This window comes from Urtica dioica, chromosome 12 (genome assembly GCF_054948205.1).
Source record: "Urtica dioica subsp. dioica isolate 48M chromosome 12, U.dioica_male_clone48M_v1_H2, whole genome shotgun sequence".
NCBI lineage: Eukaryota > Viridiplantae > Streptophyta > Magnoliopsida > Rosales > Urticaceae > Urtica > Urtica dioica.
The window spans coordinates 5,943,716-5,960,257 of record NC_142767.1 but is presented as its reverse complement, the minus strand read 5'-3'; the positions used below and the strand labels follow the sequence as shown (position 1 = coordinate 5,960,257).

Genomic DNA, 16,542 nt, shown 5'->3' with positions numbered 1-16,542 from the left:
TAATTTTGCGTAAAAAAATAAATAATATTAATTTGAATTGCATCCTTTATAATCCGTAACGATCAAATTGTTAAAGTTATATTTTAATTATTGCACACTAAATGATAGATTTGTGGAAGTAAGATACAATCACCAATTAAAAAGGGAAGTAGTACTTAACAAACACCAAAATGAAAACTAGATAAACAACCTCCTAGACGTTTTTTTTATTCAATAAACGAAAAAAAGGGAGTAAACCCTAAATACAAGCAAACGTGCATCATTTTTTAAGTAAAAGAAAAAAAAAACACATATTCACTACAAAAACGGAAACATAAATCAATCAATTCACTACTAAAATAAAAGGAAACACATTATTCAGTCATATTCGTTTTTTTGTTTGTTTAAAACAGAGTATGTTGTGTGTGTGTTTATTGTTTTTTTATGCTATTCTATATTTTTCCGATTAAAAAAAAGGTGTGTACGTATCAACATTTTACATGTTTAGTGACTATAAAATAGATGTTATGCGTTTGTTTGTGACATATAAACAAAATATTGAGGAAAAGAAAAGCTACATCGATGGAAGTACGATCATTTGCTTTAAGATTAATCCAGGACCAAATGAACAATGTGTACACATTATTATTGTAAGGGAGACGTGTGAACAAAAAAAAAAAAAAAAAAAAAAAAAACAACAACAAAACAAAACAATTAGGCGGAGAAATTTAATAGCTAAATTGTTAGTAAGCGCGAAGGGGTCCACAGAATCGCATTGGCCATAGATTTTTGCCAGGCTGGCATAGAAGAAGACCATCGACGACCATTGTTTGACTGTCCCATGTGCTAATGAATGGGAACATGTAAATAGTTCCGTTCGAATCTTGATTGAAGATTTGGCTACCGATTATAAGATATGATCACATTTATCAAAGCGGTAGCAATGGAGATCTTCTAGTTATATTAACATTTATTATAATTAATCGCACAAGTAACTTATCACCACTGTCATGTGATTAATAAACAGGAAACAAACTAAATATATGAAGCAAGGAATAACATAATCAACAAAATAAAAAGTTTATTTAGCAATAGAAACAATGAAAATAAATGTACTAACATAAAATATGAGAGTAAATAAAATTTGCAGTAGTGTAATGACTCCAATCGCTGATTGAGTGGATATATTAAGAGACTAAGACATGAACTGGAAATCATAATCTGTTATGTCGATGTTGTTGAGTTGCTCTGATGGCCCGCCGTACCAAAACGACATGTCGTTAGGGTGGTCATCAAGCTGAAAGTCGGTGTCGTTGCACGATGAGAAGTCCAAACCCGTATCGTCCAGGAAATCCAAGCAAATATCATCCCATATGTCGTTTCCTTTCCCGGCCGCTGAATGAACGCACGGAGAGAGAGAGTCAGTTTTGTCGCACTTCACCAATGGAAACGGCATGTCGTGGTCTTGACCACCGCTTCCACTAGAGCCGGAGGAGGGGATAAAAGAAACGATGCCGTTTTCTTGACCACCGCTTCCACTAGAGCCGGAGGAGGGGATAAAAGAAACGATGTCGTTTTCTTGACCACCGCTTCCACTAGAGCCAGAGGAGGGGATAAAAGAAACGATGTCGTTTTCTTGACCACCGCTTCCACTAGAGCCGGAGGAGGGGATAAAAGAAACGATGCCGTTTTCTTGACAACCGCTTCCACTAGAGCCGGAGGAGTGGATAAAAGAAACGATGTCGTTTTCTTGACCACCACCGCTTCCACTACCACTGCTAAAAGACGGCGAGTCGTTTGCCAACTTCTGGCGAACTTTGTGAAGAAGGTTCAAGTACTTGGCCTTCGTTTTCTCCAGCTCTCCCACGCCATCGCAATTGTCGTAGTCTCTTCCGAAACGGCCATGATCTCGAACCCGTGCCCTAAGCGCTTGAAGCTCCGTCGCTTTCCTCTTCCGGCCATAACTCACGGCGGCGGATTCGTTCTCCTCCGGCGTCGTCGTGGAAGCGTTGGCGTAGCGGCGGAGAACGTGGTCGACGGAGGAGTGGCCGAAAGAGAATGTGTTGCCGGCCTGAGACAGCACGAGTACCGCCACCTCAGCATCGCATTTCGTGCACAGCTCCGACGCCTTTCGGATCAGAGCCGTCCGTCGCTTCGAGAAGGAGACCAGAACGTTCTTCGCGGCTTTGGGCTCCGTCCTCGCCATGGAAGAAAGCTTAGATTAGAGAAAGAGAGAGAGTATGTGAGAGAGAGAGAAACGAGTGAAAACGGAAATAATGATAGAGCCCTCGATCATTTATATACGCATTTATATACGCGGTTGTATTGTATGTTCGAACATATTTTGTGTTCTAAAAACGGAAAGTAGTATCCCAAACGGAAAGTAGACTCTATTGACCGTTAATATGATTTTTCTTTTTAGTCAGTAGAGAACGAGCTCATTTATGTTTTACGTATAATATTATTATTATTTTTAGCCGAGTATAATAATGATTAATTTTCTGCTGCCAGAATTGATTGTTTGTTTGTAATCAGTTTTCTTGATTTTCAAGAACGACGTTGCGATTTGAGATGCGACAATTATTTGCAAAACCTAAAAACTCAACTCATTGTCTCTCTCTTCTCGCGAGTCTCTGAATTTTCAGCATCAAATCCAGGGACATATCCGAGAGTGTTGAAATATAGCATATTCGTTTAGGATTATTTATTTAATTAAAATATATTAGGGATAATTTTAGAGAAAAATGTTAGGGAGCGGAGCAATGTCGGCGGCGGCGGGGCGAGCCTTCTGAAGAGACTGAGCGGCTCTCGGAGGTCAGGGAGGTAGTGTTTGGGAGACTCTGAATCATTATTCGTCGGAGCGAAAGAGCATCGACAGGTACGAAGTTGAGTCCACAATCAAGCAGTTTCGTAAGTTCCGAAAGTTCGAGTTCGAACAACCTATTCGGGTTCGTTCGCATTCTCAAATTCAGTTTCAATTTTCAAATTAAGGAATTTATCAGTCATTCGTCATTTAACACAGCTTTCGATTTCGTACACATGTCAAATAAATCATCGATGATGTTGGTTTAGGCATTTTAAGGAATTGAAGAAAGAAAAGGAAAAAAGTTCTTGCTCTCTGGTAATCTTTTTTTTTTTTTTGGTCCTTTTAAACAATTTTATATAATTAGTTAGTGTGTTGAGACTTGAGAGCCACTTTTTTGTTTACTACTACTAATTAACGAATGTTAGTTAGTGAGTTGGATTGAATTAATTTTTTCTTTTTTTGCAAGTGTTGTTAGATGATTGAAAGATCTATGACATTTTTAGCTTATGTGATTGCTAGGAAATCAGTTCATTTGTATATAAGTCATGAATGTTGATCTTATTTTAGTTTATTTTAAGGTTCATCAGAGTTAGGTTTTTCTGATTTGAATTGCCGTTTAGATAATTGAATGGATGGGGATGAGAAAGATGGAATTCAATTAGGTCTGATATCGAAAGCGAAAGGGGTATCGGCCGCGGAGCATTACATGAGAAACCTTGCGTCCGCGGAGCAGAACCGCAACACTTACGGAGCTCTTCTGAAGAGTTTCGCGGAGAGAGTGAATCGAAGTTCGAGAGAGTGAGCAGAATCGAAGGCCGCAGCGAGAAGTTCGAGAAGTTCAGATTCCGACGGGTACGAGTACGTGATGCAGGGCAAGCAGGAAGGTCGGATTTAGATTCCTAACTGTCTCTCAATCTTGTTTTCTGTTATGAATACGTCACTGATTTACTTGATAGGGAATGCATATTATCGGAGACAACTCTATCGACTGGTGTTTGATTATGTGATTTGTATCTTCGGTTCTAACAATCATTAAGTCAAAAGTAGTATGATTCGGCCAGTTTCTACTCTTGACTGAACCGAACCAGAGTTTGTTTCATCACAAACAAACATGGCCAGTAAAGAAGTCTAATAGCATCCACGTCGTTTTGTGTCACTTTTACTTCTCAATCTTGGGTTCTAATGAACATTGTGTAGGTTCACTGACTCAACGTCTTGCTAGGATTGCAAATTATCAGTATCTCTAGAAATGTATCCGACGAACATCCTCCTCTCTTGAGCTTAACACGGCTGACATTACTTCAAAGGCATAGCCCTCCCAAAACTGATGTTGTTTGTGTAGTTAGGGCCCCGAGAATCGCAACCAACCTTTTTTTACGAGTGTTGCATCGGATTTCAGCTCCTTTCCTTCGTCTGATCTCAGCTGAGATTGCTCCACTGCGATTTAGTATGGTTTTTGTTTTTGGTCTACCAACAAGCTTTTCTTTTTCTCTATATTATCTTATTGAGAAAAGACACTCTCTTCCGGTCGGTTTTTTTACTCTGAATCAATCAAACCCAGCGATTTGTTAAAAGAAATGCAAAACAGTAACTGACCCATATAGGATGGGTTTTTTTTTTTTTTTTTTTTTTTTTTTTTTTTTTTTAATATATCTTTGCCCGCATCAAATTCAGTATGAAGTGGCTTCATTCATTTTTTTTTTCTTTGTTTGAGTCGAATTGTCTACATGTCAGCGTCATATTCACAAGGAGTTTGGTGTTATAGAATTTGTGTGGGATTGTGGCTTGAGTAAACGGCATTTATTATATAAATTAGTGAATGTGTAATGCTTCTTGAGATGATGTGAGACTGACTACTGGTCTCATCTCAAGGTGATAGACAATAAACTGTAGGGCACTGAGTCTGGGGCTAGATGAAAAACAAAGGTCACACTACATCCAAAGTGGATGTCCTTAAAAAACAGGCCACCATGAAGTAGGACTGTAGGACCATTCAACAAAGGATTGCACATTAAGTAGCAATTGATGCAAAAAAAAAAAAAAAAAAAAAAAAAAAAAAGAGTACTCAAACAAAGTGTAGATGATGACGCTATACTTAGGCAATCAAATCTGAAATTGTACGATATGGATTAAATCTTTATTGACGTGCGATTTGCTTCAAACAAATCTCCAAAAAAGAAATGCTAGGGATTCCTATTATCTTTCTCTCATATTTTCCAACATTTCCCAACATACTCTCTCTACCAATTTCATTTTTTTTTTCAAATTTCAATTTTCTTCGTAATTTCCGAGTGTCAAACGGAGCCTAGTCATTATCGCTATTTGCATGGCCAGCCAATTCAAAGTTTCTAAAGAGATTTATACGTTTAAAAGAGCAGTTCCGAAAATATATATTTAAAGATATTTGTTTGAGACGTGTGGACAATCAGGTAGGTTCAACTATCCAAGTCCTATAATCGGGGGGTTCACCCTACCAAGGCCCAGCAGCTCATTCCTTTAAGTGACGCTTATTTTTTAGTCTCCTTGCTCAATGTGGGACTGTTTTCCGATCCAAGCCTAACAGTTTGGAAAAACAAAACACAAACGAATCTCATTCTCGACTCTCAAGGCAGTAACGCTATATTTTTTACTCTATTTATTATTATTATTATTTTTTACGAGCTGAGTGAGCCAATATGAGGGTTTACATGATCTCACCTTCTCTATCCGACTTTTCCGATGAGACAATGCTCCATATTTCAATGATTTGGATATCTTCATTTTATGTTTTTGGTATAAATATTCGTTCGTTTATTTTATAGGCAAAAAATATTCGTTCGTTTATTTTATAGGCAAAAAATATTCGTTCTTTTGCTTACCATATTAGTGTTATTATTTTTCTAGAGTTTCTGAAGATTTATCAATTGCGAAATGGTTTTCTATTGTAAGTTGAGGAAGAGCCATAGCTTATCTAGAAATGTGTAATCGCCGGTGGAGTCTATGCTTATGAGTGAACACGAGCTCGGCTTCGTCACAACCTCATGACCATGTACCTCAAGCTCCGACGGTATGACACATTACCATCTCCGGCTCGCAAAATGAGGGACATGAACATATTCTTCAACACTTACTCTTACAATTTTTTGATGAAGGCCTTGGCCAGGATGAACACAAGTCTCGGAGCGGATCAAGTTGACCGAGAGCGTAAGAATCGACTAGACTACGTACTCTTTGACAAAGCCAAGCTCTATCTCTCTCTCTCTCTCTCTCTCTCTCTCTCTCCAAGATTGAAGACACCATGAAGAGGACGACGAGGACCCAAGATATGTATTATTTTAGGGTTTGATATGACATTAACAAAATCCACCCAGGATTCAATAATACGAGCAATCTCGCTCTGCTTCATAAGCTCGGCGACCTCAAGGGTCTGACGAAGCCTTATTTGCGTTCAAAGACGCGGCGAAGATGACCATTTTTTAAGATGAGGGAGATATGAGTAAAAGGAAAGCTACATTGGGGGAAATAGAATTATTGTAGTTTAATATTGTGTTTATTAATTTAATAATATATCGGAGCCCAGATCTGACGGAATTCCATGACAGCAGACATAATTTTTCAACCAACACAATGAGTATTTTCTTGAAGCTCTCATTGCCACAATCCATATGCTTTGGAATCACTCAATTTCGAGTTTGTATGAGGAAGATATGGATTTTTGAAGTTTTGAAGAAAAAAGGAAAAATAAAAAAAATGAAAATTGAGAGAGAGAGAGAGAGATGGATCTTATGATAATGAGAGAGAAGCAAAAAATAAGAATAGATATGAGAGAGAATGAGAGATCCTACTAATTAATGATGCAAATTGGATTTTTTTATATATTTTATTTTAAAAAATAAAATCTAATTAACTAATTTAATATGGGTAATAAGGGGTAAAAATATGACACATCAGTCGTTTGACTATTTATTTAATATTTTATAAATCATGGTTATATTGAAATTTTTATGTTTGAAATGGTTTAGTCGGTGATAAATCTCTTTGATCAATTGAATTGGACTCAACTTAGATTTATCATCATGGACAAAAACAACCTTCTTCATTGAGTCACACGATCAACCATTCAAGTTATTGTAAATGGAAATGAACGAAAGAGAATTAAGCACACATCAAAGTCATTTAAATTACCACTAATGTAAACAAAATCCCTAAAGCTTTATTCATTAATCGTTGACCAAAATCTATTTGTCACATAAACAATACACGTCCAAGCTTGATCCATGTGGTGTTTTTAACAACGAATCACAAGTTTATTAGTCTTTATTGATTAGTTTTAGACTAATAGAAAAATGACATGTGTGAAATCAAGAATTAAATATGTCTTAAATCATATTAAAGCCAATATTATTGGTATAACTGGTGTTTGCAACAAGTGATTTTTCTTGTGATTTCAGTTTACCTAATTCAAAATATCCTAATTATTTAGTTAGATATAAAGGCTTTATAGACTGATATGAAAAAGAATAGAGTACGTAATCATATATAGAAATATAGACTAATTCAATATTATTCATGTTTTTTTTTTAATTAGAATGATTATCAAATTTAGGTTTGTTTGAAAATTTTATGACAAGTCCATTGTATACAAAATCTAGTAGTCCAAAAACTTCTTTTATAAAAATAGGGGCGGACTAGGTATCTGTTGAACCGATTTCTCGTCCCAACAATCTATACCAGATTGTTTAAATTGTCTCGTATATTTATTTATATGAAAGAAGGGTCTCAGAATCCGATTATGAAGATTAAATCGAGATCCGAAAGAAATTAATGAATAATACGAATTTGGATATAGGAAGAGCGAAAGGAAATTTCCTTTATTAATTATTCAACGTAAACCTTACAAGAATAGAAAATCCGAACGAGAAAAGCAGGAAAACTCTAAATAAAATAGTGAATCCAGAAAATATATGGCGATCTTTCAAAAATATTAAGTAGTCGTAAAATGAAGATGGAACGAGCTTTTATAGCTAGCTCGCTGATTCTCCTGCCTCTTCAGATCGATACACGTGTACGTGAAGAGCCGGTCTTCGATCCTCCAATCTCAAATACATCCCAATCTTTAGGCGATTTGACCGTTTCTTAGGAGACCAATCATTCGGATTAATTGACGGGACCGTCTAGGAACATTTATGGGCCCAGGTCGAGTTAGGATTCGATCTTCGATGAAGTATTCCTTGCTATTGTCTTGGGCCGATCTCGCATGCGCCTGGGATTTTTAGGCCGAACTGGGCTTTGGGCCAAACTAACTATTATCTTGAGCCCCTTTGGGCCGAACGTGCCTTGGGTTTAGTTGGTCCAACTCGCCTGGTGGAAGGGGGCGATATCAACTCCCACAATCAGTCCCCCATTATCTTCTATATTATAAGATAATATAGAATATACTTTGTCGAACCGAGATTTTTCAGAGTCTGGTTGAAATTCGACGAAATATTCGGGTATTTCTACCTAGGTTACTTTTGAGCAGACGCTAAGGACACGTGTCGCTACGCCCGCGCCTCAGTAACCCAAAGATTTTCCTAATCATAGCGATCTTCTCGGGATTCTCAATCGTCGATTTGACGCTTAAATAAAGCTGTGACCTTTCGATTCTTTTCATTAATACCAACTCACTCGCATCCCAGAGGTAAAAATCGCAACCTTATTATCTTCTTCTTCTTTTTCTCTGCGTTTCCTTGAATTTCTTTGCTTTCGCCATTTTCTGCCGTAAAAACTTTTGAGATTCTTTGGTTGTGTTTGGTAGTTTACTCAAAAAGTTTTTGTTTTCTATTTTCTAATTTTTGTAGTTGTACTGAAAAATTATTTCGCAGTTGTTTTCAAAAAGTTGTTTGGTACAGTTTTCATTTTTTTTTTTAGAAATTGAAAAACTGAAAAAAAAGTGTTTGGTACAGTTTTCATTTTTGTTATTGAAAAAAATGAAAAGAGAAGATGAGGAGAATGAGGAGAGAAGAGAAGAAATTTTTTTTCCAAAAACACATTTTATTTGTTTTCAGTTTTCTTTACTCTTTTACAAAACAACTTCAAAAATTTTTGAAATTTTTTTCCAAAAACTTAAACCAAACATAACTTTCAATTTTTGTTTTCAATTTTTTCCACTCAAAAATTGTTTTTGGGATGAATACCAAACATGACCTTTTCTTCCTTCTGTTGTACTAGTGGGTGTTGGGTTTTCTAGGTTTAGTCGATTCTTTAAGCTTAATCGACCCTTATCACGGGTTCTTGCTTTTCATTTTTTCCCTCTTTAGAACCAGTTTTCCTGTAAAAAGAAATGTCGACGTTCGACAAGAAGAGCGAGGATCCCAACAGCGAGTTGTCGTTGCCGTCGTCATTGACGAAGCGCGACCTCGCCGACATGGGGGAGCGATACAATTTCCCTGATGGGCTGATGGTGAAAGTAGGAGGCCAGTCCACTGATCGAATTATCCATGGGTATGTTTGTGCATACCAGGTATTCTTCGAAGAGTGCGGGCTGCGTTTCCCTATTCCCTCATTGCTCATCGAGTTTTGCGACCGTCTTCGACAAGCCGGTCTGTGATGACCCGGCGGCGGCGGCGTGTCTCATGCGTCAATTCAACTTTCCCGAGTACCGACTTCCGATGGTCTCGAGGATGCATGGGGCGAGCTACTATCGTTCCGTCAGTGCGGCGGGTTCTTGGGTAAGTTTTAATTTCACGTTTTGGCTTCCATATCATTTCCCAAGGCTAACTCTCATTTTCACAGTTCATGGACGAGCTGAACAAGGGCTTTCTTGGTTACGAGGTGATGTATGACCGTCTCTCCCTTGTGAACCAAAAATTGCGAACCAAGCGGAAGGCTTCCGAGGACGGGCTCACGAAATGTCAAGGTTCCCTCGGCCAGATGGACCATCTTATTGCCGAGCCGGAGACATATGCCCGTCGTGTGAAGGATCTTGAAGATCGCCTTCAAAATTCCGAGAGGACGCGGGTCGATCTGAAGAGAGAGCTCGACTTGGCCGAGGCCTCCCATCGTAACCTTGGGTCCGAACTGGATCGGGTGAAGGCCGAGCTGGCGAAGGAGAAGGCGGGAAATCGTTCCTTGTACCGAGCTTATCGTTCGGCTAAGGACGATGGTATTCGTTCGGGCAGGAAAGCCACCGGGGCGAAGTACAAGGGGGCGTTGATAGCTTACCGCCAGTTCGTCACGGCCGGGAGGAAGAGGACGACCATTATGCGTAACCTCGACCAGGCCAAGGCAGTGTCGTCGATCTTCCAGGAGGTCATCAACAAAGAGATTACCGATGCCCCTGCCGAGCTGCACGAAGCTAAAGACGAGCTGGTAAAGCTTCAAGCTGAGCTTGCGGCGTGCCTTTGCCTTCTCTCCCTGGGGCCGAAGATCTCGAGTTCACTCCTTATGAGGATCGCTCGCCTCCCGACGTGCCGGCGCCCGGGACTTCTGAGGTTGCGAACCAGTTCGGCTCGATGCTCGATGGCTCGGATGCCGTGCTCGCGTCGATCGGCGAAGCTGGAGAGAACTCGAAGGAAGCCGAGCCCGCCAAGGACAAGACAACCTAACTTCGCCTCGACTCTCCTCTTTTTTTTTTTTTTTTTTTTTTTTTTTTTAATTTCAAGCCAAGTTATTTTATTGTTTTTGGGCCCCTGCGTGGGCGTACTCGTTTTGAGCCCGACGTTTGGGCAAGTTTGTCGAACTCTTCCCGCTTTACTTTTGCAGTTAATTTCCCTTTTTATTCTATTTGAACATATTTCATGATTTTTAATTTCTTTTATTAAATGCCATGAATGTTTATTTCATATTTGCCCGTGTTTTCATTCGTACCTCGGTAGACAGTAGACAATTATTTTCTGTTAATGTCTAAAGATTTGTGTGTTTGAGCGAACGCGCTTATTTATTACAGCGTTTAATTGTTGAGAGCTTAATCGCGTGATGTGTATCGGCCATCATAAGTCGAATCCCTTAATCGTGTCGGGATTACGTGTGCGTAATGTTATTAGGCGAGGCCCTATCCGATATGTTCGTCGAACCAAAGCATCAAGTCTTTCTTCACTTGTGAGTTAGACTTAGGCTGGTTTATCGTACACAGCGGCATTTTTCTTTTGCATGTGTAAGTCGAATCTACCATGTTTGGTAGGTTAAATCAATTATGTTAGTTTTAAGTTCCTTTTTCAATAGTCTTAAGATATGTGTGTAGTTTATACTATTTTCTCAACTATTACCACATAAGACTAAAATTTTAGTATATAATTTAAATGTGGGAAAATAACACATTTATACCCTGTGTTTTAGTGAAATGTCGAGTTTAACCCTCGGTTTTCAAAAATGTCGAGTTCATACCCTCTGTTTAACTAAAATGACGAAATTATACCATATGTTTAACTAAAATGACGAAAATATACCCTGAAATAGACAACAGTGTCACAAATATTCTTTTTATTGATTTTTCATTGACGCTGACTATAATATTTATAATATAAACACCAATTATCTTTATTCATTCGCGTCATATATGTAATTTATTTAAAAAATAAAAAATAAACAACAGTCTATTAATCGTAAAGAACACAAAAAGAGGCAAATGGGTAAACATCGATAGTTGATAGTCATCAAAATCGCATATTCGAACAGAGAATCCAAGATTTAGAGTTACAATTCGAACACGGAATGAAGTCATTTCTTAGGCGGTATGAGTTTTATTATTTAATTTTAATTTAAGGCTATTTTTATTTCGAAATTGAGAATTTGGAAATTAGGGTACTGATTTAGATTTGATTCGGTTTTTCTTATATAAGAGTTAATATCAATGGAATTGAGATTTGTGACGTTGTTATTCATTTCAAGGTATAATTTCGTCATTTTAGTTAAACAGAGGGTATAATTTCGTCATTTTAGTTAAACAAAGGGTATGAACTCGACATTTTTGGAAACCGAGGGTTAAACTCGACATTTCACTAAAACACAAGGTATAAATGTGTTATTTTCCCTTTAAATGTCTACGTTTCCCCTATTTTCACTTTAAGAAAATAAAAAGAGAGCTTTTTCCAATTTAGAAAACTTAAGAGTAATTAATGCAAATTAAGAACTAAACAATCCAGTAAAAATGAAGTATTCCCAACTGAAATTTAAAAAATTAGAGAGCAAATTACTCACAATGAATGAATGACCATTTGGTTATTATTAACCCTTATTAATTATTATTCTGTCATGATTAATTATTTGGCGCCTAAGAATAGATAGGAATCGAGGTGAGCAGCGAGAGAGAAGCAAGGAAAATAATGGCATCGGCGACGATAATGAGCAAAAATTCTTTCCACCTCGCCCCTTCTCCGTCTCTTTTCAAACCTCAAACCAGAGCAAATTGTTACCGTTCTCTCTCCACTTCTCAGCCCCAAATATACCCACCATTACTGACCCTTTCTTCTGCGGCGCGCCAAAATCCACTCAGAAGAAGCCAACGAGCAACGGTCTCTTCGCTTCAAACACAGCCCATGGTTCCTCCGTACAACGTCCTCATCACCGGTTCGAGTAAAGGTGCATTCTTGTTAACACCATACATTCCAATTTTGCTGTTTTATATATCTCAATTGGGTTTTAACATTGTGTGTATGAGAACTCTGCTTTTGGGTGTTATTCTTCTATTTGTAGTTGTTTTTGTTTTGGCCGTGTCACACGGTCTGTTAGAATCAGTAAAGTTCTACGGATGAAAACTTCAGGGAAGTGAATAGTGGCAAAACAGATTTCGATAATGTCTTACACAAGCTTTTTCTTTTCATGTTTGAAAATAGCTGGACCAGAAAATCTAGGGGTTTGTCGCAAGTATTATAACTGACTAAATGGACTCTAACTCGACAATGTGATGGTCAATTCTGTTGAATTTGCTTCAATCGTTGCCTTGCTATTTAATTATCAGAGCGGCTGTATGGAGCAAAAAAATTATCAGAGTGACTGTGAGGCAAATTTGATGCTTAATCAGATCGTTATATACTCATGTTCTTTTAACCAATCTTATTTCAGGTATAGGATACGCTCTTGCCAAAGACTTTCTAAAAGAAGGCGATAATGTTGTGATCTGCTCGAGATCGGGTAATGAAAGACTGGTATTTGCTGTTCGTCGATCGTTGTAATTAATATATCTGATTACAAATCTGCTTCGATTAATAACTTCTTTTACTTATTTTTTTTCACTGAATATCTTACTTTCTATTATCAACTGGGTTAGACGGGTCTTAGAATTCATTTGTGTTCCTTGATCCTGTTCCGAAGCGATGCAACTGAGTATTATTGCCTTTTGTTTTTATTAATTTTGGAAAAATGTTCAAAATGTTTGCATGTCACAGTGGAGCGAGTGGAATCTGCGGTACAAAGCTTAGCGAAAGAATTCGGGGAGCAGCGTGTGTGGGTACCATAAGCATTCTTTTTTCCTTTTCATTTACTTAATTTTTTATTTATTTATATCATATTAGTGTTCTTCATAGCTCATTTCTTTATTTATTAGCCTTGTGTTTTAAAATCTTTATGCTTCTTTTTCAGGGTACTACATGTGATGTCAGAAAGGGCCAGGATGTCAGGAATTTAGTTGAATTTGCGCAAAGAAATCTTGGATACATAGATATATGGGTACTAATGGTTTTTTGTTTTTTTGGCTTTAATATAGATTTGTTCACCTTGAATCTCTTTCGATCTAGATTGGTTAGAGAAATATTTTTCTTCCCGATGAAGAAGACTTGGGTCAGGTTTTATTGGATGTGCTTTATTATCCTATCCCTATGGCTATTGCATATAATATTTAAGACAAAAAAGGAAAAAAATATGATTATAAACATGGTCATGTTTGAGTTAACGAGCTTGGAGAGGGGCGTCATTATTTCTGTTCTAGGCAATGTGAAACCGTTATCTGATGTAAATAGATCTATTAAAACTTTCTACCTATATCAATAGTTTCACTGAATGTTGAAACTTGACCTAATGTTGAGATATAATTTGGTTGGCTAATAAGACGTCTCTATGTCGATCCTGATTCCATTTTTACCCCCCAAATTCTCATTATTAAGGTTGTTAATGAATACAAGTGTTCATGGAATACTCTTATTTTCTATTATGTTTTTGTACAGATAAACAACGCAGGATCAAATGCATACAGCTTTAAACCACTTTCCGAGGCTTCAGATGAAGACCTAATGTAGGTCTCAACGTGGTTGATTTTAAATTCCTTCTATATACCGGCAGAGACTAACTTTCTTTTTTCGTCGATTGTGCTTTGTTTTCTTTTCAATCCGTGCAGTGAGGTTGTCACGACGAATACCCTTGGACTGATGATTTGCTGCCGAGAGGTAGTAACAACATTCTCCGTTTCTTCTGTTTTTCTTTCAACTGTACCGATTTTATTTATTTATTATTTATATGTATATTTGGGTTGACCCTCGTGCATGATGTTAGGCAATAAAGATGATGCTGAACCAGCCTCGTGGAGGTCATATTTTTAATATTGATGGAGCGGGTTCAGATGGAAGACCAACCCCAAGGTCACATTTCAGATTTTCTCGACACTAGCCCTTTTTAGCTTTTTATTTTATTTTTATGTACATTTATGAGAGTTTAAAGGCTATTTTCTCGACACGAAGTTTAGGCCTTATAAGTTGAAAGAATATAATAGCAAGTAGTTTGTTAGGAGGTTACATATATAATTGTATGAAAATATATTGGCAGGAAGAAATTTCTTGGTTGAGAGCACGGACCTCTCGAATGTTAGATATCTACGTACCAACTTATTTCCTTCTTTTATATTTCTCATTAATACAATATATCGTTGATTCGTTTTCTTTTTCTTCTTTTTTTTTTCCTACAGATTTGCAGCTTATGGAGCAACGAAACGCAGTGTGGTACATTTAACAAAATCACTGCAGGTACTTGGCTTGAAATTCCATCACATTTCTGATCACAAATGGGTATCTTTGACTCAGTAGCATATATGTGGTATAAGAAGAAATATGGTACGAAGAGTCGTGGTTTACGATGATATTTTATCGTCTTCTGCAGGCAGAATTGCGGATGATGCAAGATGCCAAAAGTGTCGTAGTTCATAATTTGTCGGTACGATATAAAATCCCTTCAGCGCTTCTCTCTGAATCCTCTCAGCATAAAAAATAGAAGACAGTATATACGATATCTGTGTAGTTATATTCTAGAATGGACTTAATTTCTCCGTTAGGTCCTAAACCGTCATAAAATTCCAAGGGATTAGCCATTTTGAATAGGTCCTTGATTGCTGCTGAAGACGGTTGAACGCAATAGAAGAAAAAAAACTACTTTCTAATCATCTGTTGCAAGTACTGAAATCTTGGTCTATTGTCCTTTTTCCAGCCAGGAATGGTCACCACAGATCTTCTCATGTCTGGTGCCAATACAAAGCAGGTTTATTAGGCTCTTTGTTGTTTCCCGTTTACGAATTCTTATAGAAAATCAATCTAATGCCGTTCTGTTTATTGCAGGCAAAGTTTTTCATCAATGTTTTGGCTGAGCCCGCCGAAGTGGTGACAACTCTTTTCGACCCAGAAATTTGTCTGTTTTACAATATTAAGCCCCGCCTAAAGATTCTAAACGAATCTGGATCATCTGTCCCCTTTTAAGATGATGTGACGTGACGTAATTAGATAATATGTAATTTTCATACACTTGTGTTTCGAATGTTGGTTCGCAGGTCGCTGAGTATCTTGTTCCAAACATACGATCGGCCGTCGCAAATGGATCCACAAAGCCTACCTATATTCGATTCCTCACCGGCCTGAAAGCCTACTCTCAGATATTTTCGGTTAGCTTTAAACTTACTGTCTTTCTTTCTCTGAGCGGCCTCAGAGCACTAAAGTTCTCACATTGGTGCATTTTTTTTTTCCTCCTTTCCATGAGTGTACAGAGACTAGCTTTTGGGGCTAGAAGAAACAGGCACGTGCTTGAAGACTGAAGTACAAACTATGCCGTATATATATATATATATATATATATATATATATATATATATATATATATATATATATATATCTGTTCTTTCTATGTAATGTAAATCTACAACGTTGTAATAATTAAAGTAGGACTCATTCAATTACTCAACGCGTAATTGGAACTTTTTTAACATGTTGGGAATGGATGACGACGACGAAGACTGGGAGCTGCAGACAGAGTTTGTAACTTCATTCCCCGATCCTTGGGAGGCTAGTTCTGAAGAAGCCAATCCGAGGTCAAGCTCCGGGAGCCCTCTTAGAAGGGTTGTGGGGCTTGGCTAAAGGTTGGAAGCTGATGATTCTAGAGACCAATGATCAAGGAATCACGTTCCAATTGTGGTGCAAAAAGAAAGAGGAGAGCCAATATATAACAACTAGAGACCCATGGTGCTTCGCTTAGGGAATCGTCCTTGCAAGAAGCTGGCCGACGTCGAGAGACTGGAGACAAGAGAATATGGAGGAACTGAACTTGTGGGTATGAGCAGTAGGTCTCCCACCAGTTATGGTAACGCTCAAGAATGCGATGAAAGTAGCAACTACAGTCGGAAAAGTCAAAGAGCTCAAACTTGATAAACCCAAGGAAGTAATGTTCAATAATTACTTTCGATTCAGAGCCACCTGAAAGGGAAATTGAGTCCAGGATGCTTTATTCCGAGCGGTGGAAGAAGGCTATGTTGGAATTGATCTAGGGTTTAAGAAAAAGTTTAACGCTTCGTTAAGTAGCGGAATTTTAAAAATTTTCTTTTTCAAGTAAAA

At 37.7% G+C, this 16,542-nt stretch overlaps 2 protein-coding genes across 3 annotated transcripts; one reads left to right on the top strand and one right to left on the bottom strand.

The window, feature by feature from the left end:
- Nucleotides 1-1,163: 1,163 nt before the first annotated feature.
- Nucleotides 1,164-2,185, bottom strand: LOC149378774 (uncharacterized). Its single transcript, XM_089603854.1, has one exon. It carries the CDS (start codon nt 2,183-2,185, stop codon nt 1,175-1,177), a length of 1,011 nt encoding a protein of 336 aa, XP_089459980.1. The 3' UTR covers nt 1,164-1,174.
- A 9,813-nt stretch (nt 2,186-11,998) lies between these two features.
- Nucleotides 11,999-15,785, top strand: NOL (NYC1-like protein). 2 transcript variants are annotated; one of them, XM_089602268.1, is made up of 13 exons: nt 11,999-12,322; nt 12,806-12,874; nt 13,129-13,190; nt 13,322-13,408; nt 13,903-13,970; nt 14,073-14,121; nt 14,228-14,313; nt 14,637-14,694; nt 14,828-14,881; nt 15,152-15,202; nt 15,280-15,321; nt 15,489-15,599; nt 15,702-15,785. In XM_089602268.1, exons 1-13 carry the CDS (start codon nt 12,067-12,069, stop codon nt 15,747-15,749), a joined length of 1,041 nt encoding a protein of 346 aa, XP_089458394.1. In that variant the 5' UTR covers nt 11,999-12,066; the 3' UTR covers nt 15,750-15,785. The 2 variants fall into 2 exon arrangements, with proteins under 2 accessions (XP_089458394.1, XP_089458393.1); XM_089602267.1 differs by lacking the exon at nt 11,999-12,322 and having other exon boundaries at nt 12,806-12,888; nt 13,129-13,186.
- The last annotated feature ends 757 nt before the right edge of the window (nt 15,786-16,542 follow it).